Here is a 24392-nt window from a genome sequence, read left to right as displayed (position 1 = left end):
AAAAAAAAACATTAATTACATCGTGTAAGATTAATTATGTATAAAATAAAAAGTTTTACATTTACGTGCAGATGAAATTTAGTACTATTATATTCTTCACTAGACAGCTAACACCAATATGGCCTAGTTAGTAGTGTACCTGTGTACCAATTTACCACACAGACACTCCGAGTTCGAATTTCTTTCCGTCCGTTTACTTCCCCCTCCGATCGATCCCCCGTCCAATTCAAACGGGGATCGAAATTACGACGGCCTGAGCCGAGGTTCGAACCCCTAGTGGTGCCCTCGGGCAGGAGTTGGCCTTCAGCCGCTCCATAAGTCCTTCCGCGGGTTTGGAGTGCCATCTGCACTCGCCCCATAACGTCCGGTGAAGCTGTAAAGGCCAGCTACGGCCAACAGCATTAGAGTAGTCCGAAAAAAAAAAACTAGACAGCTAATTGATAAACCGTACCTTGGTCTTTTAATTGTCTTTAAATCTTGGTCTCTTGGTCTATTAAAGTAACGTGCAACTAGCAACAAGCAGATTATCACTACATCATAGCCATTAGTGTACAGTTACCTACATCAAATGGCTTCTATGACTAATTGGTAAGTTTCATAAATAAAATATATTAGAATATTATGTAAACATAAAATAAGATAGAATACTCTAACATTAAATTCATTTCTGAAAATTAACCATTAGTAATCGGATAAAAGCCCACTCGGTTCTCTTTGGCTGACAGGTAAGAAATGTAATTGCTCGTTTTATGTTATTAATGAATGTGCTACCTGGAAAAAGTGATTTAAAACTTAATAACATTAAAAGTCAGGTATTCATGAGGTTTCTTAAGATCATTTATGATACGTAAATTGATTCAATAATATTTTCAATTTTTCATTCGCCTTCAAAGAAGAGAAGATTCTCAAATTGATTTGTGTCTATTATGCTATAAACTACTTGAAGACCAATATATAATTTGTTCGTAGTTGTAATAAGTTGGCTTCATAAAATAATTAACTAAACTCTCAGATTTGAGTCGCCAGAAGTGAATAATATATTTCGCTTGCAAAACTATTTTGGTTAAGACAATATTTAAGAACTAAATATAGTTCTTAGAATAAAATACACGTAGATTCTATAAAAAAAGTATATTATCAATGTAAATAAACTATTATAATATAAAACAAAATAATTTTAATCTTGACAGAACACCCGCTGTCATTATTGTTTCAGTACATGAATTTGGAAACTGTTGTAAGAAATACCTATACATTTATATTACATGTGTTTTGACATTGTAAATCGACATTTTAAAATCCCACTCTTTTTCAGACTAAATAAAAATGGGTTGTATGTTGAGAAGTGACCCTATGTCACTGTTTGATACATACATCCAACCCGAAGTAGCGTTTGAAACGATGTCTTATCTTGGAGATTTAGGCTGTTGTCAGTTTCTGGATGTAAGCCATTTTTTTATTATAAAGTAATTGTTAGCAACTCATGCATTTACTCAAAATTGTAATCATGCCATATAAATATGAGCGCACTACAAGGAGAAACCAAGAGGACTTGTAGTAAATAGCTAGCTCAGTAGCTTTAGACTATCCTGAGTGCACACCTTCTGCCATCACATATTTTATTAATAGCATTCATATAACATTGGTTGTAGTGTAGCTAATGTAGCTTTATCATTCCTGGATATGAAACTATTATTCCACTTATAACAAAGTAGTGTTTATTATTAGCTTTTAAATTATCACCATCCATGAATTCACTATAATATAATATTTTCATGTCACGAAATGCAATATAGAGGCATCGATGCACCATAGATCGATGACCTTACAGAATTTATAAAACTCGTATAGTCATAATCAATTCTAAGGTACTATCCTCGATATTCGAATGAAAAATACATGGATTTAATAATATAGTCTTATCTATGTTAGATGCAACTGATTTAATAATAATGTATCGTATTGTTGTCCAAAGAGTAGTAGTTCGCTACGTCCTAGCAAAATGAAATAGTTTGCTCTCACGATATCTATCTGATCTAGGATGACCCGGAATCATGTGGCAACAACTTAGACCGTCATAATCACTTGTAGAAGTTGATAATATCGTGTCTAAGCACGCAAACGAAACACTATGATGCTATTCAATTATTGCACTTAATAATTTAAAATAAGGCTGCTATCTGAGCTTACTTTTTATAGACAATGACTTCGACACAGTTTCAAACAAAATTTCTAGTTGTTTTAATTTCTGTTAAAATATCATTGTCACCATTCCTTTGTAAATGAAGTAACCCCTGAAATTAATGCACCACATTGAAGGTATTCAGTTCACATTATTAATATACTTAAACAGGTTTTAACAAGTATAATTTAAAACGGATGAGTCAGCTCGTAAACACGGTTAGTGCAACCTAGTCGAATCATCGAGAGAGGTAAATACCTTTATTTACCATAAAATGATTCGTGTTCAAACCCGTTTAACTATAATAATAAGGTGTACCAAACGCGAAAGTTTAAAAATAAGGTAGTAAGTTAATTAAATGGTGACATGACTTTCCTTTGTTCGTGTATATATTATAAGAGAAGGCTTATACTTTGCTACATAGAAAAACGTCTCCGTTCCGTTGATTTGTTGGATGGTAACTAACATTATAAATAGAAATGTCGATATTGTGTAGTCAAGTCTAGTCTTAACCGTACAAAGCTGAGACGGGTTTCTTGAAAATAACTGTTTTCTTACATCTTTAGATGAATCCCGATGTTCAGCCATTTCAGAAAAGTTATGTGTCAGAAATGTGTCGATGCGCGGAAATGGAACGGAAACTAAGGTTTATGGAAGACGAAATATTGAAAGATAGTATTCATATACCTCACTTGAAAACTGAACCTCAAGCCTTACAACCAAATGAGATGCTTACATATGAGGTGAATGAAGTCCTAATTCTATATCAAACTAATAAATTAATTAAGTACATTAAAATATAATTCGACATCCATCCAATGTATAGAAAGTACTAAATCAATTTGGGTTACCTATTGTCAATATTAAAATGGGCCCAAATATGACGTAAACTCTTTTAATCATAATTATTCTTAAACTTTCGTATTTAATATACATTATTATAGTTAATAGGGTATTAAACCCATAAATTTATGGTAAATATTTTTTAATTATGATTTAAATTCTGATGCACAGAATATGTTGGACAAGTGGGAAGGCGACATTATGGAAATGTCAACAAATGAATCAAATTTAATGAAAAACTACGTTAAGATGTCTGAAATGTATTATGTCTTAGAGCACGTCGGACCAATGCTGGGAGACGCTGAGTTGAGAAGAGAATCATTTTTTTCTAAGTAAGAATACATAAATAGATATATTAGTATAAAAATAATAAGCAATACTGTTACCTATTATGAATTTGAAAACTTGCTTAGGTTTTTACCAAAAGTAATCTACGTAAAACCTTTACATAGTTAATATGTAAGGTTCTAAAACGATAATATTCCTCAATTATTTTATTTCAATATAGTCAGTGTATCACAATTGATTTTGTATAAAGCAGACGGACTATCAGTTACTAGTAATCCACTAGGGTTTACTAGTAATTAATAGTTGATTGTTATTGCATTCTTATAGAAAACAACAATTGTAGCTGAAGTAGGAATAACAATTTTATCGGAACTGAATAGCAAAAATTGTTAAATAAATTAAATTATGACTTTCATAAAGAATGTCCTATATTAATAAATATTGATTTTGACCTCCTTTACATACGCATATTGGTGTCCTAAATGCTCTTAGAATCCTGCGGCGATTTCTCTCATGAATTTTTAGTAAAAATGTAATTTAACTATTAGTCCAAAATTTCGTTGGAATCCGTTGAGTAGTTTTCACGTGAACGAGTAACAAGCTTCCACCCGTCCTCGCAAACTTTCCTGTTTACATTAGTAAGATTAAACAAAACTTACATTTGCACTGCATTAATGTTATTAATATTTTTGCAAGTTAAGTACGATCACAAAACAAACATTGTTTTCCCATACAAATTAATATCGCTATTAAAAATAGGGGTTGATGGTAGAAGAGTATAAATTTTAAGTTGCATGTATTTCTTAATTCCAAATCATAAAGAAAGTAAAATTAAAAATTATGTTATTAAAAAATAAAGATTAAAAATTATGGCCACACGTATTACTTAGGTGTACAAAAAACAGATAATAACCTATTTTCAAACTGTTACACCTATACACAACTTTTTATATAATATACTCTACTTTTAAAGCTATTTAATCAAAATCAGTTCAGTAGATAGTAATAAATCGGTTAAGGTACTAGGGTTCCATCGCAGACAAACAACGTAGAAAGAAAACACGATTTTTCTTATATATTATAAGATTGCATATCATAGTTAAAGTTAAAAAAAACTTATTCAAAATATATGCCTTTTATAGAAAAAATACAACCGCTGGTGCTGGTGATATTGGCTTTGGGGGTCAATTGATGGTTCTTGCGGGAGTAGTGAGACGAAAGAGATGTTTTCACTTCGAAATGATGTTATGGAGGATCTCCCGTGGAAATATATACTTTCGACAGGCATCTCAGGACAGAATATTCAAGGAACCAATGTCGGTAAGAGGAGTTTTAATGCGGACTTTCTATAATTAGCTGCCTTTACACTACATATTCTTTCACACGCAATCATGATCGCGCGCGATTTAGCGCGGGAAAGCCAGCTCACGCAATTGTAATGCATTTTACTATTTTTCTGTTCAGCCTTCGCGATAGTTTCTGCGGATAATTCATGTTTTCACTTTCCTTAATTTTGTTCACTGATTTTATTAATATCTTGTTTATTTATTAATACACGTTTAAAATGTAAAAATGTTCATTAATTCTATGTTTACATTATGATTTTGCTCGATAATCAGATGTCCAAAAGAATCAGATATTTTATTATTATCAAAAGAAAACTGGCGAATGTGCGGTGTTTCTCATTCTCTTTGTTTCAATTTACATGCATATTATTTCCTGCATGAAAGATTGTACTTGCAACTAATATATACCTCAATATATTCTGAATAGTTAAAAATACTCATTTTTAATATTAAATAAGAATGATAAAATCAATCATTATGAGAATGAAATATACTTGTGAGAACGAAAACAAATTTCAAAAACCATTCAAATCAATTGGTGAATATATATACTATAACGGTCATATAGAATAGAACAGCCGAATTGAAATCTTTTTTATTGACTTTAATATTTTGTCCAAGCAATATCTTTCGTTTTTCTTCTCTTCCGTCAACATTTTTAATATGGCCGATTTTTAATTGGAAAGCTTCTATTCTATTATTATTATTATAATTTGGAACTGTAGCCAAATATTCCTATTCTATGGTATTATCTGTATATAATATAAAAATATTGTCTTTGTGTCATCCAGTATTCTTCTAATAGTCCGAACTAACATAGTTTCACCATACCATTCATGATATGGTGTCACATTGAAGATATTTAAATCAAATAATTATGCGTTCCATTTACATAATCAAAATAATAAAGTCAAAAGTAATTACACCACATAGCAACACAGAGGGAATTATTAATATTGGTTGCATTGATTCATGGTGCACTACAGGCTTCATCGCATTACAAGTAGAAGGAAATCAATAGTTCTTAGAACTACGACCTAGATGTTGCTTCAAAGGGCCGTCCTTTAATGTAATTGCATTTAGAACTTGCGTAATAATAAAATATCGTTTCAGATTAAAGAAATTAGAAAGGTTGCATTCTTAGCTATTTGTCAAGGAGAAGAGCTGAAACTCCGTATGCAAAAAGTATGTAGCGGATTTCGTGTCAATGTATACTCTTGTCCTAAAACATATGAAGAAAGAACAGATATGCTTGAAAAATTGGGTACTAGACTTCTTGACATCGAACAAGTAAGGCGTTAAAACGTTTAAGATATGATCTAAGACAGATATGCTCTCATCTATTATTTGATGATGACATTATTTATATGTTAGTTACAATATACATTTAGAAATCATACATTGATTGCTCGGCTAAATCTTAATGTATCAAATAATGTACACTTAGTAACCACCTAAAATATACCACACAAAATATCTTTAAAAAATATGGGTTAAGTGTAGGGATCGAGTTAAAGCATTTTACGTATATATATCTAAAGATTAACAAATTAAAAGAGTAAATCAGCAATACAAAATATTTATCGATTTTGTGAATCTAGATTAACATGCCTACCTAAATTTCAGTATCTTTTACTATTGAGACGTAACATAAGCTAGTTCTTAGTTTCTTCTTCCTTTGTTAAAACTTCAAAGAACAACGTCGTAAATATAAATTATAAATAAAATAATTCACTCAACAGCATTCGTAATATACCTGGATTTATAAAAGTTTCCGACGTCAACCCAAAGTTAGCGGCACTCCACAAAAAAGCTAGTAAACGTAGTTGTGCATCTTTCCACAATTATTCACCATAATTTCGGCCATTTTAGTTGACAGTCGTTACGGTGAGTCGATCTGAGTGTTCTTGTGAAAATGATTAAAATTGGGTATCAAGCTATTTTTACTAAATTTTTATTATATTTACTATTTTTACTATTATTAAATTTAATTTGGAATGGCAATACGCCTACGCAAATCTAAGATGAGATGGACTCTGTGTATGGGAACTCTGCACCATCATTTGTAACAGTAAATTTCTGGGCAGCTGAATTTAAAGGGCAAGCAAGGGCTTGGAAGACGATGAACTTTGAGGACGACCGAAAACTGCAACTACTGACGATAACCTTACTAAAGTTTACCAAATAGTGTTAGACGACCACCGAATTAAAATAGAAGAGATAGCAGAGCTAATTATAATTTACAAACATGTCTATCACATGTTCAATCAAGATTTAGACATGAGAAAGCTGTCCAAGCATTGGGTTACGCTTTTGTTCACATAAGACTCATGAAAACCGTGTTCGAATAAATATTTCCAAGGCTCTGTTGTCGCAGTTAATTCAAAAAGCAGCCGCAATAAATTCGTGTTTTGGCACTGATCAATTTAAAATAAAACTTGGATATACCATCATACGTGTGAAACAAAGAAAAATAAACAATCAAAACAGAGGACTGCAAAGGGAAAGCCGTATCAAAAAGAAAGGAAAAATGTTAATTTTAATAATCTTCCAAAAGGAAAATCATTACAGGAACGTACTAGTATTATGAATTAACAAGCTGAAGGCAGAAATTGCGAAAAAACAAGAACATTTGCAGAAAAAGAAAATCTTCTTTCAACAAAACAACGCGCCGCGCCGTCTCGCACCTCAACGGTTCCCATAGCAAAAATCCACGAATTACGGTTTCTACAGTTTGTATGTCCACATTACTCACCAGATCTAGCCTCAAGCGATTTCTATTCACATTTCTATTTAACTCATATAAAAACTGCTCTCGGGGAACAGATATTTTCGACAAATAAGTAGGCAATCACCTTTGTTAACAACTGCTTTGCAGAGAAAAACGCCGGGTTGGACGCCGGATGGACCGGTTAGACCGTATTATATTATATTATTATACGGAGTATCAAAAAAAAAATTGAATAAAAAAAAATATGTCGAAAAATTTACAGACCCACCCACTACAACATTTAGCAGTAAATAACTAATGCTTGAAATAGTATTTCTTTCAAATTTAATGGTTTTTTACATAATGAATATTGAGCGATAATAGTGTCCAAAGTATTTCCTTAATTTTAAATAAATTATTATAATATTTCTTAATCTCTTAAATCTTTTTTTACTTTTATTTCTTAGTTGTGTGTTTTAAAACCAGAATTTGTCTCGTCAACTCATGTGTTTTATGAATCTATATATTGTCTAACATATACAGATGTTGGTAGATACTCTTTATGACATTTCTGCTATTATTATGGCATACTATCGGATTCAATATAAAACGACAGCAACCCATATTCGTATATTATTTATTCAATGATAAAAACCATCTTATTAAATGGAACTATTACATGGTTATAAAATTAACAATATTTAATTTATATATAAAATAATTGGATCTGCCCATATGCCCATCTGCAACATAATTCATCTTATATATGTAAAATATATAGGTATATACTTTCTAATAGCTTATCCACAAATTCCATTGTCCATTACAGGTATATTTATTATGATTTATTATTATTATAGATACTACTTTGTAAACTTTTAGTAGTTAGTCGCTATTAATACTTAAATTTAGCTTAAAATTAATACTTAAAAGCATAGTATAACTGTAGTGAAACACAAGCTTGTAAGATGAATACTACTTTATTGACAGTTGAGGGTAATATTGAAAACATAAACAGTAAACTACTCACATAATACACTACATCTTTCCCCTTAGGAAGTATAAGATACATAGATGCTAGTTACACAATGAGTAGGTATTTAAGGTGCTAAGGTACCAACATATGCTTTACAAATATATGTAGTAGCCATATTTTAAAATAACATTAATAGTTAACTATATATGCAAAACTTTATTAAATTAGTAGTAATATCTACTAGTAAGTAATATATTATTACAATAATATGCCTTGTGAATACATTTTAATATTTACTTAAATGGCACTGAAAAGTAACTAGGTTATTAAACATGTTTTATATAAACTTATTGTTCCGATACTAAATTGTTAACAAACTTATACAAAACTCACTAATTTTCAAAATTATAAATAAAATTAATCTAAGGTTTTCTTATCCTTACTCGCCTTCTTTCTAATGGTTACAAATTGCGTATCATGAGAGCTCGGTAAAGTGAATGTAGTACGTGTATGATTAGAAACGCGTGTCTGTGTAGCATTTTCTGGCAGGTAAGGACTCACCTCCGCATCTGACGATGTTGCAGTACTGGATATAGGAGTCGTCAGCCCTTTTCCTGTATATTTTTTATCTGCCATACCGTCTGGACTATTCGTACCTGTGTGTGTTGTTTGCTCGCCCACTGTACGCCGCTGTCTGCAGATTATATGACGACGATTACGCCTATACCTACGACCGACACCATCTTCCAATATGTACGACCGCGGCTCCTGTGCTTGTTTGTACCACTTTCATAAAACATTTTGTTGTAGGCTGGGAAGTTCCTTATTCCTTGCCCGTCTATCATAGGCTGACTTCTGCATTTTCTGTTTGTTTACCAAATTATCAAAATTAACCTTGTTGTCTACTTTTTCGGATAACAGCGATTCGTAAATTGGAAGACGGGTGTTTAAACGTCTTCCCATTAAAATTTGGGCAGGTGAATCCACAGAATCCCTAGGTGCGGATCTCAAATTTAAGAAGCTCAACTGAAAATCATGGTCCGAATCATCGCATTTTTTTAACATATTTTTTACCGTACGTATCATACGTTCACTTTTTCCATTAGATTGTGCATATAAGGGGGATGACGTGGTATGGACAATATCCCAATCGGTCAAAAACTGTTTAAATTGTTTAGAAGAGTAAGCCGGTCCGTTGTCCGTTATTAAAAATTTTGGTATACCGTGCCTACAAAATTGCTCTTTCATTGCTCCGATAACACACGTACTTCCAATTGAATTAATTTTATTAACTTCGACATAGTTCGAAAAATAATCTACTAAAATAAGATAATATTTCTTTTTATATTCAAATATGTCCGACCCTAACTTATTCCATGGTAATTTAGGAATAGAATGCGGTACCATCGGTTCCCGCAATGGTCGCGGCGCATGCACCGCGCACGCGACACAGTCGCGCACGACGCGCTCCACATCGCGCGACATGCCGGGCCAGAACATCACCTCACGCGCGCGACGCTTGCACCGGTCGATGCCTAAATGTCCCTCATGTATGCGGCGCAACATATCGTCTCTCAATGTACACGGAATGTATACGCGATCGTCTTTAAGAATTAAATTTTCTATATACTCTAAACTATCCCTGTATGACCATAGCAAACGTACTTCTGGTTTCACGTTATTTTTATTTCGCGGCCATCCATTATTAATATAATAAATCAAAGTTTGAGCCAGCTGGTCATTTTTTAATTGATCTCTTATTGAATCTAGTTTTTTATCACTGTACTGTAAATTTTGTAACATAAAACATGTTTGTGCTTCTAATTCGTCATTAATACGTTCATGCATAAGTACAGGGAGCGCGGCACGTGATAAGGTGTCCGCTATGTACATATATTTCCCGGGCGTATAGACAACTTTGAAATCGTAATTTTGTATACGTAACATCATGCGCTGTAGACGCGCCGGCACAGAAGATAACGATTTTTTAAATATCGCTTCTAACGGCTTATGATCCGTCTGGATAGTAACATCGTTTCTACCAAAGATATACTGATGGAAGCGTTCACACGCAAATACGATAGCCAGCATTTCTTTTTCAATTTGTGCGTAGCGCCGTTGTGTATCGGTGAGTGTGAGTGACGCGAACTCGACCGGCCGGCCTGCCTGCAGTACCACGCCACCCAACGCTTCCGCGCTCGCGTCTACTGACACAACTATAGGTATTCGGTTCGAATACAGCGCGAGGACTGGGACAGACGTGATTAAACTTTTTAATTTATTTATTGCGTTCGTATGTTCAGGTCCCCATATCCACTCCGAATCTCTCTTTAGAAGCGTTCGTAACACCACAACACTTTCAGAATAGTTCGGAATAAATTTAGAAAGATAATTCACCATACCTAAAAATCTTTCAAGACCTTTTCTGTCTTTCGGTACAGGCATATCGACTATGGCTTTCACTTTAATACTATCAGGCCTCATACCATGCTTATCAAAAACATGCCCTAAGTAAGTAACCTCCTTTACGTTAAATTTACATTTTTCTTTATTAAACCGAATCCCTATTTGTTTAGCTTTCTGAAGTAATTTTTCTAGTCTGACATTGTGTTCCTGTTCACTAGATCCCCAAACTACAATATCATCTATGAATGATTCGATTCCTTCTATATTTTCGAGGTGCTGTCTCATCATACTATGAAATAATTCTGGTGCACAATTGATACCATAAGGTAGTCTCAAAAATTGGTACCTACCGAAAGGGGTGCCGAAGGTACAGAGGTCAGCACTGGCCTCGTCCAGCTCCAGCATCCAGAACCCGCAACGCGCGTCCAGCACGCTGAAGTGGGTGGCGCCGCGCAGCCGCGCCGCCACCTCGGTCACGGTCGGCAGCGAGTAGTGCGCGCGCCGCACCGCACGGTTCAGAGCACGCGGATCCAAGCATACACGTATATCACCGTTTTTTCTTTGCAGCTATGACAATGGCATTCACCCAGTCGGTAGGATGACTCACCTTCCTTACGACTCCTAACTTCTCCATTCTTTTCAACTCAGTAAACAACTTGTCTCTCATACCGAGAGGGATTCGGCGAGTAGGACAGATAACGGGAGTGATACGATTATCCAATATAATTTTGTGTTTCCCCGGTTGCTTACCTAGACCGTGAAACAAATCCGAGTAATTATCAATATTTAAAGTATTTATTCTTTGAACGGCTCCTATTTGCAAACATGCGTTTAAACCCAGTATATTTTGACATTGCATATCTGCGATAACAAATTTTAAATTATACAATTTATTTTTAAAATTAATTTGTAAATTACATTTGCCAATTACGGGAACTATATTGCCCGTGTACGACAACACTTTTTTATTATATGACAAAATACTATTCGGATGTATTCCCAATCGGTCAAAGTCCAACTTCGACAATACATTTATCATTGCACCTGTGTCTAATTTAAAAATAATACGCTTACCATTAAAGTCAATAATTTCTGTCCACTCGTTTGGCACATATTTTTTCTCTTTAGACACATTTACCATATTTACGTATAACACTTCATCACTCGAATCTGACATCGTAGCACTCATCGTATACACCCTCTCGCCTATCACTTTATTCGAGCACACCCGAGCGAAATGACCTCGCCCGTTGCATACGAAACAAGTAGATCTCAGCGCCGGACACCGCTGCGCATCGTCACAGTAGGTATTTCCACAACGCCTACAAGGAGTGCCGCCCGCGGCTCGCTCGTGTGGCCGGCCGCCGTCGCCGCCGCCGCCGCGGCGCCCGCGCTGGCGTCGCCGGCCGCGGCTCGAGCCCGCGCCGCCGCCGTACACCGCATCCACACGCGCCCCCGACGATGTCGCCATCTCGATCTGTCTACGTTCCTCTTTAGACATCTCGGCCGCCTCACAAATCTGTACCGCCTTCGCAAGCGTCAGGTCCTCCGCTCGAAGTAACCTGTTACGCACCACGTTATCTAGGATTCCACATACTATTCTATCTCTCAGTAAACCGTCGACCAGATGTTCAAATTCACAACCCTGACTGAGTAATTTTAATGCAGTTACATACTGATTTATGGTTTCTCCCGCCACTTGGTTGCGTGTAAAAAACTTAAACCTTATGGACGTGACATTCACTTTCGTTCCAAAATGGACGTCAAATTTATTTTTCAAACATTCAATATCCTCTGCGTTTTCATCTTTTGTATAAGTAAATGTGGAGAAAATTTCATAACCCTCAGCTCCAATGAGATTCACCAGCAAGCTCGCCTGCACATCCTTGGATTCCTTACTGACATCCGATGCTTTTAAAAACACAGCAAACTGTTGCCACCATTTCCGCCATGTTTCAGCTCTAATGGCGGGATTGCCATCCACTTGTAATTCCGAAGGAGGACGTGCATGTTCCATTTTGATTAAATACAATCGGCACAGACACTATATTTAATGCTATACACACTAAATTTTATCTTTTTATTAATATTTTGCACTGTTACGTATTTATTTTATTTTACCCGCTGCCACCATGTAGTGAAACACAAGCTTGTAAGATGAATACTACTTTATTGACAGTTGAGGGTAATATTGAAAACATAAACAGCAAACTACTCACATAATACACTACAATAACTTCATTATTTATAGTTAACTCTTTACTCCAATATAATACGCATCTACCTTTCTGTTAAGCGGTGGCATGATCGAAGCAGATTCCGTTATGTTTCATTCCCGTAGAAGTATCTAAAAACTATTTCATAATGGATATTCCAAAGTGGATACGAGGGTGATTCGCCTTTATACAATGTTTCAAAAATGTAGACACTAATTCCAGGGATTTCAAGATAAACCTGTGGGCGTGCTTTATTTGTATACAGAAGAGTAGTCCCTTTACTACAATTGTGCCTTATTTCCTTATCGATTTATTATTATAATTGACCAGAGTATGACGGAATAAAACAAAACTTGTTTATATATAAATAAAAATATAAAAAAATAACTCTTTTGAACTCTTTTGTTTATCAAATAAAATATTAGAACGTGTATCAATAAAGATTACATTGTCATGATAAGTAAGTAACAGTACTCTGAATATCATAATAATATTATTATTAAAAATGTAAATATTATGGTAAATTGTTTTTTTTTTCAGGTACTAAGAAAAACCGATTTCCATCGATGTAAAACTTTAAGAACAATCTCTCGTCAGATTCGTACATGGGTGATACAAGTGAAAAAGTCAAAATCTATTTATCATAATTTAAATTATTTTAATATGGACATTACCAAAAAATGTCTCATTGGTCAATGTTGGGTACCGGATAGAGATGTAAACAAAGTTCAAGAAGGCCTAAAAAAGTGCTCGGTATTATGAAATTAATTATATAAACAAATATTAAAAGTAATAATTTAAAAAAAGCAATATTAAGACTATGAAACATGTATTATGTAGTATCAAAATCAGAATAGTCTATTATTAATAGATATGGTATGATGTGGTATGGATATGGTGTGGATATGGTATGGTAACTATGAAACATATCAATAATGATTACAATATCTTGTTACTGCTGTACAGTTTTTTAATCTTACTATTTTTACATTGTATGTCCCTTTTTAAGATACATAGTGTCCTATATACTATATGACGTAGTATTCTGTATCATAATCCTAGTAAGAGTAGTCAGGCATTGTCGCCATACGACCATAATCGTACTGAACATAAATATTCCACTTTCTTCCATTTCTCCGAGCATATTAGATACCAATCTAACAAAGGACAAAGCTAACAGTTACCTTCGTAACTGTCATCAAAGAATACAAACATTGATCTACTATTAGGTACTCAAGTTAGGTTTTTTATTAGTATTTATGAACACTAAATAATATATTGGAAATATAATATTACGCCAAATTTCGGTATCTAGCCATTAAACGGACCTAAAGAAATAAAGATGTATGAGATGAGAAACTTTCTTAGTAATATTATGCTTTTGATAATACATATATATCCCATCTAAGGCTGAAATGATGAGGTTATGTTATGATAATAAGCTGTTACATTTTAACTTACTTACTTATTAATAGTAATATAATAAGACTTGCCTACCCACTAACCTAACCTAGATTGTATATAGATAAAGAATAGCAATTTTAATACAACCGATTATTTCTTTATTTTTTAACGGCTTAACCAATTATGGAACTTGGTATAGGAACGCTTTGAGATGCGATAGTCAATTTCAATTAAAGCCTGTATTTATAAATCAAAGCGAATGCAGTCGAGGATAAAAGCTATTTTGCAAATACTATAGGAGTTTATTTATTTTTTAAGCAAATGGTCGGTACAAATGTACATTCGTTCATGTCAAAGAGAAATACTGACGCAGTGCCACCAACATTTCATCGTACCAACAGGTTTACTAAAGGATTTCAAGCGCTAATAAACGCTTACGGCGATTCTGCATACAGAGAATTGAATCCTGGTAACCAATCCATATATGTTTTCAAAAAATAACAAACTAGAAATATGGTTTCATGTTTTTACTTTTTTAAAACGAGAAACATCGGAATATCAAAACTACGGTAAAGCCATATTTTCATTTTTATTTACAGCATTGGATATTGATTTATCTTTCATGTTTATAAAATCTCCATTTCATTTTTTTATCTGAAATAAATCTACTTTTATATAAGTAATATAAAAGTAGATTTATATCAGATTTTTTTTAATATAATTTGTTCCATCTTTACAGGACTCTATACAATAATCACTTTTCCCTTTTTATTTTCTTTGATGTTCGGTGATATGTGTCATGGTATAATATTGTTGCTTTTTGGATATTGGATGATAATCAATGAGAAAAAGTTCATCGCCCAAAGATCAACTAATGAAATTTGGAATATTTTCTTCGGAGGTGATACAACAATGAAAGTGAAATTATTTGTAGCATTTACATATCTCTAAGTCATACTTGTGTAACTAAATATAAAAAGAATCAATAATGAATTGGACCTGCAGTTTGAAATAATTAATAGCTTCGCCATATAAAAAAGAACAAATTTCCACTTGTAAGATTTCTTTATGTAATTGCAAAGAACTTGATAGATCACCTATGATGGCATTACTTTGACATTCCAAAAGACTGAGATCTAATCCTTATATCCTGAAATCTCATGGCTAATCCGCACCCTACAACCGAAACACAGCTTACAAGACAAGCTGATTAGTGAAATTGACTGACGTTGCAGACGCCTTTTTCTTACCTTAGTAAAATGAATTATCTAAACGAATATTATGATTCACTCATCGAGTGTTTCTTATATAATGATGTTACTAATTTATTTTGAAATGACTTATTTTCGGTTACCTCTTTATAAATAGTTTTCCGAAAGTAAGTCATTTAAAAATAGAATAATGGATGATTATTTATGTACTTGATATTCATTACTCCTCTATTAGTTTCAACAAGACGTAAAATTATTTCAATTGGGTAATGATTTAATCTAGATTACTTTGTATAATATTAGGACGTTACGTTATTACGATGATGGGTGCCTTTTCAATGTACGCCGGGTTCATATACAACGACTGGTTTTCTAAGGCTATAGTAGTAATGGATGCCTATTGGATCAACAATCTGAACGCGGAACAGATTGCAGCAAATCTAATAATTGAACTGGACCCTAAAGATGAAACGGGACCAGTTTATATATTCGGTATAGATCCAATTTGGAAAGTAAGTGATTGCTTCATCTGCACTATACACACCGTACTGTTTTCAGTATTATAACGACGAGAAGTGCATGGTATCGTGATGCAAATTTGCAAAGCATATATCTAAGTAGTTAAAATGTAATTCTAAAGTAGGCCATTAATTCTATGAGATTACTTGTAATATAAGTACGTAATAAACGAAAAAATTATCTTATTGTTTTTATCTAAATTAAAATAAAATAGTAATTAAAAACTATAATGTTTTTGTTTTTGTCGGAGTAGTACTATGTACAATAGATATTTAATAGCAGTCAATATTGTTTTTGTATGCCATTTCTTACTCGTGAATATCATAGTGTATTAATATATACAATGTCTTGTTATTTACATATTTCAGGTGGCTAAAAACAAGATAATGGTCGAAAACTCAATCAAAATGAAACTGTCTATAATAATTGGAATAGTTCACATGATGTTCGGAATTTTTCTCAGTTTATTCAATTACATGTAAGTTTACTACGGTAGTTATTAATAATTATTACCCAGGACAATCCACACAGTTCTATTTAATCCCAAGCTATGTAGAGCTTGTATTCTGGTTACTTGAGTACTGATAGAATACCACTACAACTGATAGAAATAAACAAATATAATATTTGTTTTATTTGTGCTAAATATTATTATATATTATTTAATAACAAATGATAGACGCTCTTATAGACTCGTGGAGTTCTATGAACCCCCATACACAATGTGTAAAGCGGCGTATGCATCACTCCGATGAAATCCTCTTATATGAGATTATACCTACAGTGTAACCCACCTTCCAATCGAAACGCATTTGCAAGGCTTTCATAGAAACAGATTTATTACAAATATATTGCTACTGCATATTGCTACAAATGTAGTAATAATGCATCCTACTGGTATATGGAAGTTAGTCGGAGCAGAAAGCTTTTCTATGCACACAATAATATATAAATATATATATATACATTTTTCTATTTATTTCTTCACTCTCACTTCAATTTTATATAGGGTTTTACCAAAATTTTCTTTTAGCCCACATCTATTCTTTACCTATCTCTTACTTCTCTTGTACTATATTTTACAAATTAAGTAATTCGGAATAAGTGTATAAATAATTTATATATTACTTGTCTATGAAACACTCCAAAATAAAAGTTAGAAACTGATTTATAGAATACTTGAAATAAAATCTAGATACGTTACTTTATGATTACGCTATACTGTAATCGAACTAGTTGTTATTTCGGACCATTAAGTGGAAGTATATATCTATATCATTAAATTTTAGTCCGCTGTTACGCTCACAGTTTTATGGCTCAGAAGAGATGAGCGGATATAATATGAATTTATTGTAAACTGTGATAGATTTCTGAAAGTAACTTAACAAATAAATTTGTGTAAACTAATCTTAAATTATTTTCTTTATAGATATTTTAAACGCAAATATCTGATATACTTGCAATTTATACCAGAGATTTTATTTCTAATGTGTCTTTTCCTCTGGTTAGTGATTTTGATATATTTAAAATGGTTCACATACAGTGGTAAATCAGGTTAGTATACTGGTTACAAATTATACCAACTATTATCTATTCATTGTCTTCATGACGGCATTCATTCTAAGTTTTCTGTCTCAGTTTTTAATATATATACATAGATTATTCAAATTTGGTGTATGAAAGTGATTTTAAGATATTAATTTATCAGATGATCAATCGTATAGATATATATATGATATGAGTTACTACTAGTAATTCTGTGACAATTGAGTCGCAAATATTTTCTTTACGTTTTCACTAACATTTATTTAAATTTCAGGAAATATAAGCTTATCAATACTAATATTATTATAGTACTAACTTATTACTCTCGATTTTAATCTCGATTGTAATAAATTTATTATTCTCCTAAAAAGCATGTTATTTAAGTTTACATTTATGCTTTTAGGGGATCTTTTAACGGGCGCTGGATGTGCTCCCCAAATCCTAATCCTCTTTATCGACATGATGCTACTAAGTACTACTAAACCAGTGGAAGAGGATTGCGAAGCATACATGTTCAAAAATCAACAGACTGTACAAACAATTTTGCTAGTCATAGCCTTATCCTGCATACCTATAATGTTATTTGGACCACCTGGTTATATTTATTACGTTAATAAAAGGAAAACAAAAGAGATTATGGTAAGTAGAAGTTCTATGAGGTAAAAAATATTTAAACCTATGCAATATAAGAAGATATATAAGAATATTTGTCATCTAAATTATGATTTTGCTTCTGAGATCTGATCAGCCTTCGTTATTCTTTATTTTAGTTTGATAAATGATATTTTGTATTTATCATGTGAATTAAAAAATAAATCTAATCAAATATATACTTTAGGTAAGTATTATAAATATTTCTTGAATTAATACGGAACCTTTTTAATTGAGTGAATTAACAAAATTCTTTTCAGAAAACAGTTAGTAAATTTCGTGGCTATCAACATCGAGACTCGGATAAGCTGTCAGAAAATGATATCGTTGCGCAGTTGAAAAAATATCAAGTGAATTTCGGGGAACTCATGATTCACCAGGGCGTACATACTATTGAGTATGTTCTGAGTACAATATCGCATACAGCCTCATATCTACGACTATGGGCATTATCACTGGCTCATGCCCGTTAGTACTTATTTTTAAATATTTATTTGCAAACCTGAGTATATTGATATGAATGGAACAGATTCGTATGAAAGTGGCTCTTTTTGCATTCCCAAACAATAGACATTTTTAATATTAATACATATAATCATTAAAAAATACATTGCACATATTTCCAAGCTTCTGACACAAATCTATTTTCTTAAAGGTATAGTTTTTTTGCAATATACTTTTAATAACGCCCAAACTTAAAATTGAAATGAAATATAGTCGAATATCGAAATTTGGACGACTGCCGGTAATATAATACCTTAATCGTCAAACGTATGAGGCGTGCCACAGAGTCACAATATAAACATGATATCCACGGTGGATCTGTGGGCTGGCATATATCATCTTTATCCGTATACGGGTATATGGTAAACAGTGCACCTAGTAGTAGAACACTGCCATGTATATCAACTATTTCCTCACCTTATCTAATACATACAATCAAATGAATGGAAACTTAACGGTTTCATCAGACAGTACAGTAAACCAACAATCAATTAGTTCATCTTGATCATCAGTTGTCATGATATTCCAATACTCTGTATCTTCACTGCCTTTTCTTAGGTGCAACCGAATGCGAAACAACTCGGCGGCTGAAATAGGTGAAACAGACTTAACCATGTTTATGAATATATATATATATTTATATACTTATTTATTTTATTACAGTATTATATAATATTTATACAAAGGCTACCTCTACAAAATATACGGATGTAAATGATATATACAATAGTAATATACCTGTCACTTAAATAACTACTGCTCTATCTATATTTATAGACGTAAATTATTACTTACGGTTTTTTAACGTAACAAGTAACGTTATTTCTGTTACAGAACTATCAGAAATGTTGTGGATAATGATTTTCGCAAAATTAGCATTGAGTGATCACAGTATACTGGGATCAATAAAAGTATTTGTCGTATTCGCCATTTGGGCCATTTTCACTCTTTCTATATTGGTAATAATGGAAGGCCTTTCGGCGTTTCTTCATACACTTAGATTGCATTGGTGAGCATGCGAAATCATGTCAATGAGTAAAATTTTGTAAAGATTTGTTAAATTGCTTGATATAAAAAATGTTCTGATTATATCTTCCAGGGTCGAATTTATGAGTAAATTTTATTCTGGGGGCGGATGGCCATTTCGTCCTTTTTCTTTCAAGGGTTTAATGTCTGGAGAAGAAGAAAAAATTGATACCGTTTGTAAAAAAAGACAAACGTATCTTCAAGAATAACCACATCAGTTGATATAATTTGATGGCCATAATTAATTTAGGTTGCGTTTTTGTTGGATAAAAAATACGACTACTTGTATTAAGCAAGATTTTCCTATGTATTTAAATTGATAAACGAATCGGTAACTACTAATTATTGTTTGTTGAAGACAATACCAGTATAACACAGAGAAATAGGACATGCAGAATGAAGTCCAAACGAATGGACCGTATGAAGTCAGACAGTAAATCCCGGCAGCGGCTGTCAGCGCTGCTCGCATTAGACCGCTGACCCATTAAATAGACAGCATTTGCCGTTTCTAATTTCATTTGTTATTCGAAAAAAAAAACACACGGCTATTTATGACATATATATATTATTTTAAATTTAGAAACTAGTAGCGTACTTTACGCAATTTATTCCATACTTAAATGTAGTCACATATATTATTATAACTACATATGTACCTAAGTGAATTCCAACGTGAAACTAAACATAGTAGTATCACTTTAATTGAACGTAGTTATAAAAATATAAGTGTAATAAAAGGAAATGCACATAACTTTTAAAAATAAAATCTATTTCAATTTTACAAGTAAGTGTATATGTAATTAATGATATACATTAATTCATCAATATTTACCATATACTTAAAACTAAACTGTTGTTCGCCAATATTAAACATACTCTCTTTGAACACGACGGCCTCCACATACTTACATTACATGCTTTGTGTATGTTATAAACAATGCTTGCTAGTACAGCCTTTGTGTATCGGTATATTGCAAGGCAAATGCATCGCAACCTTCTCTCGGTCTGACCGCATACAGGAATAGAACGTTGTATCGAAATTATTCTCAATAGAAGGAATTTAAAATGGGATTTCCCCATATTGTTAGAGAGTACAAGTAAATTTTATGTTATCACAAATAAATTTGTAAACTTTTTAATGTTTTTTTATTTTTGTATAGGAGTTAATTATATATATTATGTGGTGTAACTAAAGAGTTACACCACATAATATATATAATTAATTTGCGAAGAATTTAAACATTTGATTCCATATGTATAAGGTGTCTATTATTTACAAATTTGTACCTAAAATATAATATAAATAAATATATACAACAGTTTCAATGATGTTTTTAGTTTTTCAGATATCTTGCAAATAGATATTTTACTATGTACATGTTTAAAAATGCATTATGTATTACAAACGTAATAAGATCGTGTACCAAATTAGATGCAAAATAATATTCATCTTTTTGTATTAGACAATGGATTTAAATTTGGACAAGAAAAATTCCGAATAATTTGCAAAACAGATTACTCCCTTTATACTTTTTTCTTCATTGTTTTTTCCGTATTATGTTGGTACTTTGTGCTCTATTCGTTTCTTTCGCTTTATTAATTGCAGAAATTAGTCAGTGCCGCATATAAATTATAGCTGCTTTTAACATTTGAATGGTAAAAGAATATTGATATTAATTAAGAATTCCAGCTTTATTTGTGTGTTTTATTACATATGCTTAGCAACCTTGGATTGACTTGGGAATATTTATTACATATTCTAGTCATTAGAGTAATGTTCGCCAACATATGTATATACATACTGCAATAAGGTCAGTCACTTTCACGAACGACGACGTTTCCTAGTATCTTCTTTTTAACTGTATTTCTGTAGAGGGAACCCGAGCCGGCTTTGCAAGGATGCAATTATTGTAGAAATTGAATGTAGATTTTTATCCGTGTAATAATAAAAATAAGAGTATACCTAGAAAGAGGCATATCTTTTTAATGGTCTTTAAAATTATCATCATCATCATCATCTTATTTATATGTGTAGTTTATACATATATATATATTATAAACGTCTGTATTTATTTTTATTAAGGTAGTCTATTTACACTTCGTACTTATAATGTACTTGAATTCGTCTGTCTAACATTAACTAAAAAAAATTAACCATAAATAATGTTCATTCTGTTTGTAATATAAAATGATGAAATCTCACTATTAGTTTAATTCTTATAAAATTAACGTTTACCACAGTATATAACTTGAAAATATAAACGGAAACTAAGTGGACCAAATTAGATGAAACGCAGAACAAAATATGGTTGAGAATGAAATAAACCCCACTGAAATGTAATCGATTACTCGTTGCCTAACGCTACCTTCTTCTGTTATTCTTCAGTCCCTAGGGTCCCTCAGGCAGTAGAATAATTTACTGTTTCCCAACTAAGTTTTGAGGTGGGCCGTATATCCCAAGGGTTACTGAGCCTATTTTCCCCTCGTACATTACAATTTCGAATTCCTTGAATAGTTTTTATGTTAACTATAAGTAGGCATATTGGTGAAGATAAATATAGACTTAAAAATTATCAATGATTAATTTTTTTAAGATTTATTACATACTACAATATGAATATTAACAGGGGAACCATTACTATGTTTCTGTTAAGTTCATTAATTTTTATGTGTATATATATATTAGGTTCTTATATATATAAGTGATTAATCAACTCGCTTGCTATGTAATAACAACCTAATATCATCTCACAACTTGGCGTGGGTTGGGGCTCTTCTAAGAGTAGGATTTAAATTACAAATGTATTAACAAACTAAATAGGTATATCATATAGAGGTTTATTTATTTCTTTTGTGTCCTCGCAACTATACAATTTGGTCGGCCTGTATGGAAAAGCAGCTACCAGTTTATATCGTATTTTCAATCCATGGCACATGTGCCCCTGGGACATTGAAATATATGCACAAAATTTCATCCAAGTCTATCCATCAATTTAGTTAAGGCCCTATTTAAGTGTTTGTTGTATGTTTTTAGGTTAAAAACATACAACAAACACGTGTAGTAAAATTATGGCTATATCTGATCATGTAAATACAATAATGCTTTAGTTGGCCTTAACATATTCTCCATGCGAGAACAAATGCAGTAGCGCTTCAAAACCGTGGAACAACATGATTTTGGTCTGAAGTCACTGCTGGAGTTCGAACGTCAGCTCAGGACGTCGTAATTTTAATTTCAGTTTGTAATGGGACAAGGGATCATTCGGAGGGTCACCACATGAATAAACAATGCTTACTGAAATTAACTCCATTAACTTGTAGTAATATATAATAATTATAATAAAATGCTGATATTTGATAAAATAATGATAATATTTAGGTAAAAGTAATAGATTTATAGTGAAATTATATTCTAATTCACTTAATTAAAGCTTCTCTATAACTTGCGTTACTATTCCTGGCATAACAATTAACAATATAGAAATCCGATGAGACTAAGTTAGCCTCGAGCACAAAGTACTAATGAATTCTCGATATTGTATTCTAAATCAATGCATTGTTCAATGTTCCTGGCATGTTTTACTTAGAACATACTAAGTTATTTCAAACTTGTTACCATATTCCTTTTTGATCCTGTCACAACAAACAAACTTCGAATCTCTAATACAATGATTCTAAGTTGAACGGCTTTGTGGGCTGCATTTCTGCAGTCCGTAATTTTACTAACCCACCAAGCCTTTGAACAGCAATAACTCTCTGATAGTCAAAGCTCCAAGTTTCTTGGATATTGTTATTTCTGAAACATAGCATTGTTGCTAATTTAGACCTTTTAAACATACTCTTAGACTGTGTCTTATAAAAAGACGTCTATAGATGAAAAATATTTACCTAAAATACAGAATATGAGGAAAAAGTACAGGGAAATTGCATGGAGTACATAGTCATAAGGGGTATTATAGAAAGGCGACACCGTTGTACCATCCATCATGCTTCTAAAGTCTATATACTATATAAGTCATACTCATTATTTTGTAAGACAGATGTGTTGTATGGTGGTTACCCGTAGTCCATGGTAAATAGACTTTTGTTGGTGATGAAAAAAGTAGATAATCTCTGAATAGCGTAATCTCTAGTGTGTTTTGAATAATTGTAAATATGTAAAACAAATACCTACCCATTCTGTTAAAAACATAATTACTATAAAGATTATAATGTGCAAATGTTTTACTAATAGTCTAATATTCATAGTTCCATAAATATTGCAGAATTTTAAAATAATTTCAAATCGAAATAAATTGTAAATACTTTTGATACCTTAAAAATTCATATTTTATTAGGATTAGTCTTTATTGAATGAATTCATTAAGCTTGCTGGAATTTTTACCTATTTATAATGCCACAGTAGATTATTGATATTTTTTTTTTATTCAGTATGACATAAGCTACCTACTGTTTAAAGCACTCATAAAATTGATGAATATTTGAAGCAACAATTGTTTTAATTTTTATTTATCGCACGTCGTTGTATTCTTAAGTACAAAGATAGATACCGATGGTTGGCAATA

General features: G+C 32.3%; 1 protein-coding gene across 2 annotated transcripts; it reads left to right on the top strand.

Annotated features, from left to right (window-relative positions):
* The first annotated feature begins 1192 nt into the window (after positions 1-1192).
* Positions 1193-20940, top strand: LOC131841638 (V-type proton ATPase 116 kDa subunit a 1-like). Of its 2 annotated transcripts, XM_059189966.1 has the most exons (16): positions 1193-1237; positions 1316-1443; positions 2749-2925; positions 3197-3357; positions 4456-4633; positions 5773-5949; positions 13508-13720; positions 14690-14840; positions 15111-15272; positions 15886-16094; positions 16470-16579; positions 17531-17655; positions 18050-18285; positions 18558-18765; positions 19636-19810; positions 19901-20940. In XM_059189966.1, the coding sequence occupies exons 2-16, from the start codon at positions 1327-1329 to the stop codon at positions 20034-20036; spliced, it is 2535 nt and encodes an 844-aa protein (XP_059045949.1). In that variant the 5' UTR covers positions 1193-1237; positions 1316-1326; the 3' UTR covers positions 20037-20940. The 2 variants fall into 2 exon arrangements, with proteins under 2 accessions (XP_059045949.1, XP_059045954.1); XM_059189971.1 differs by lacking the exon at positions 2749-2925.
* The last annotated feature ends 3452 nt before the right edge of the window (positions 20941-24392 follow it).

The sequence above is a fragment of the Achroia grisella genome, unplaced genomic scaffold (assembly GCF_030625045.1).
Source record: "Achroia grisella isolate CSIRO2021 unplaced genomic scaffold, CSIRO_AGI_Agris_v1 utg1064, whole genome shotgun sequence".
NCBI lineage: Eukaryota > Metazoa > Arthropoda > Insecta > Lepidoptera > Pyralidae > Achroia > Achroia grisella.
This window is presented reverse-complemented; position numbering and strand designations above follow the sequence as displayed.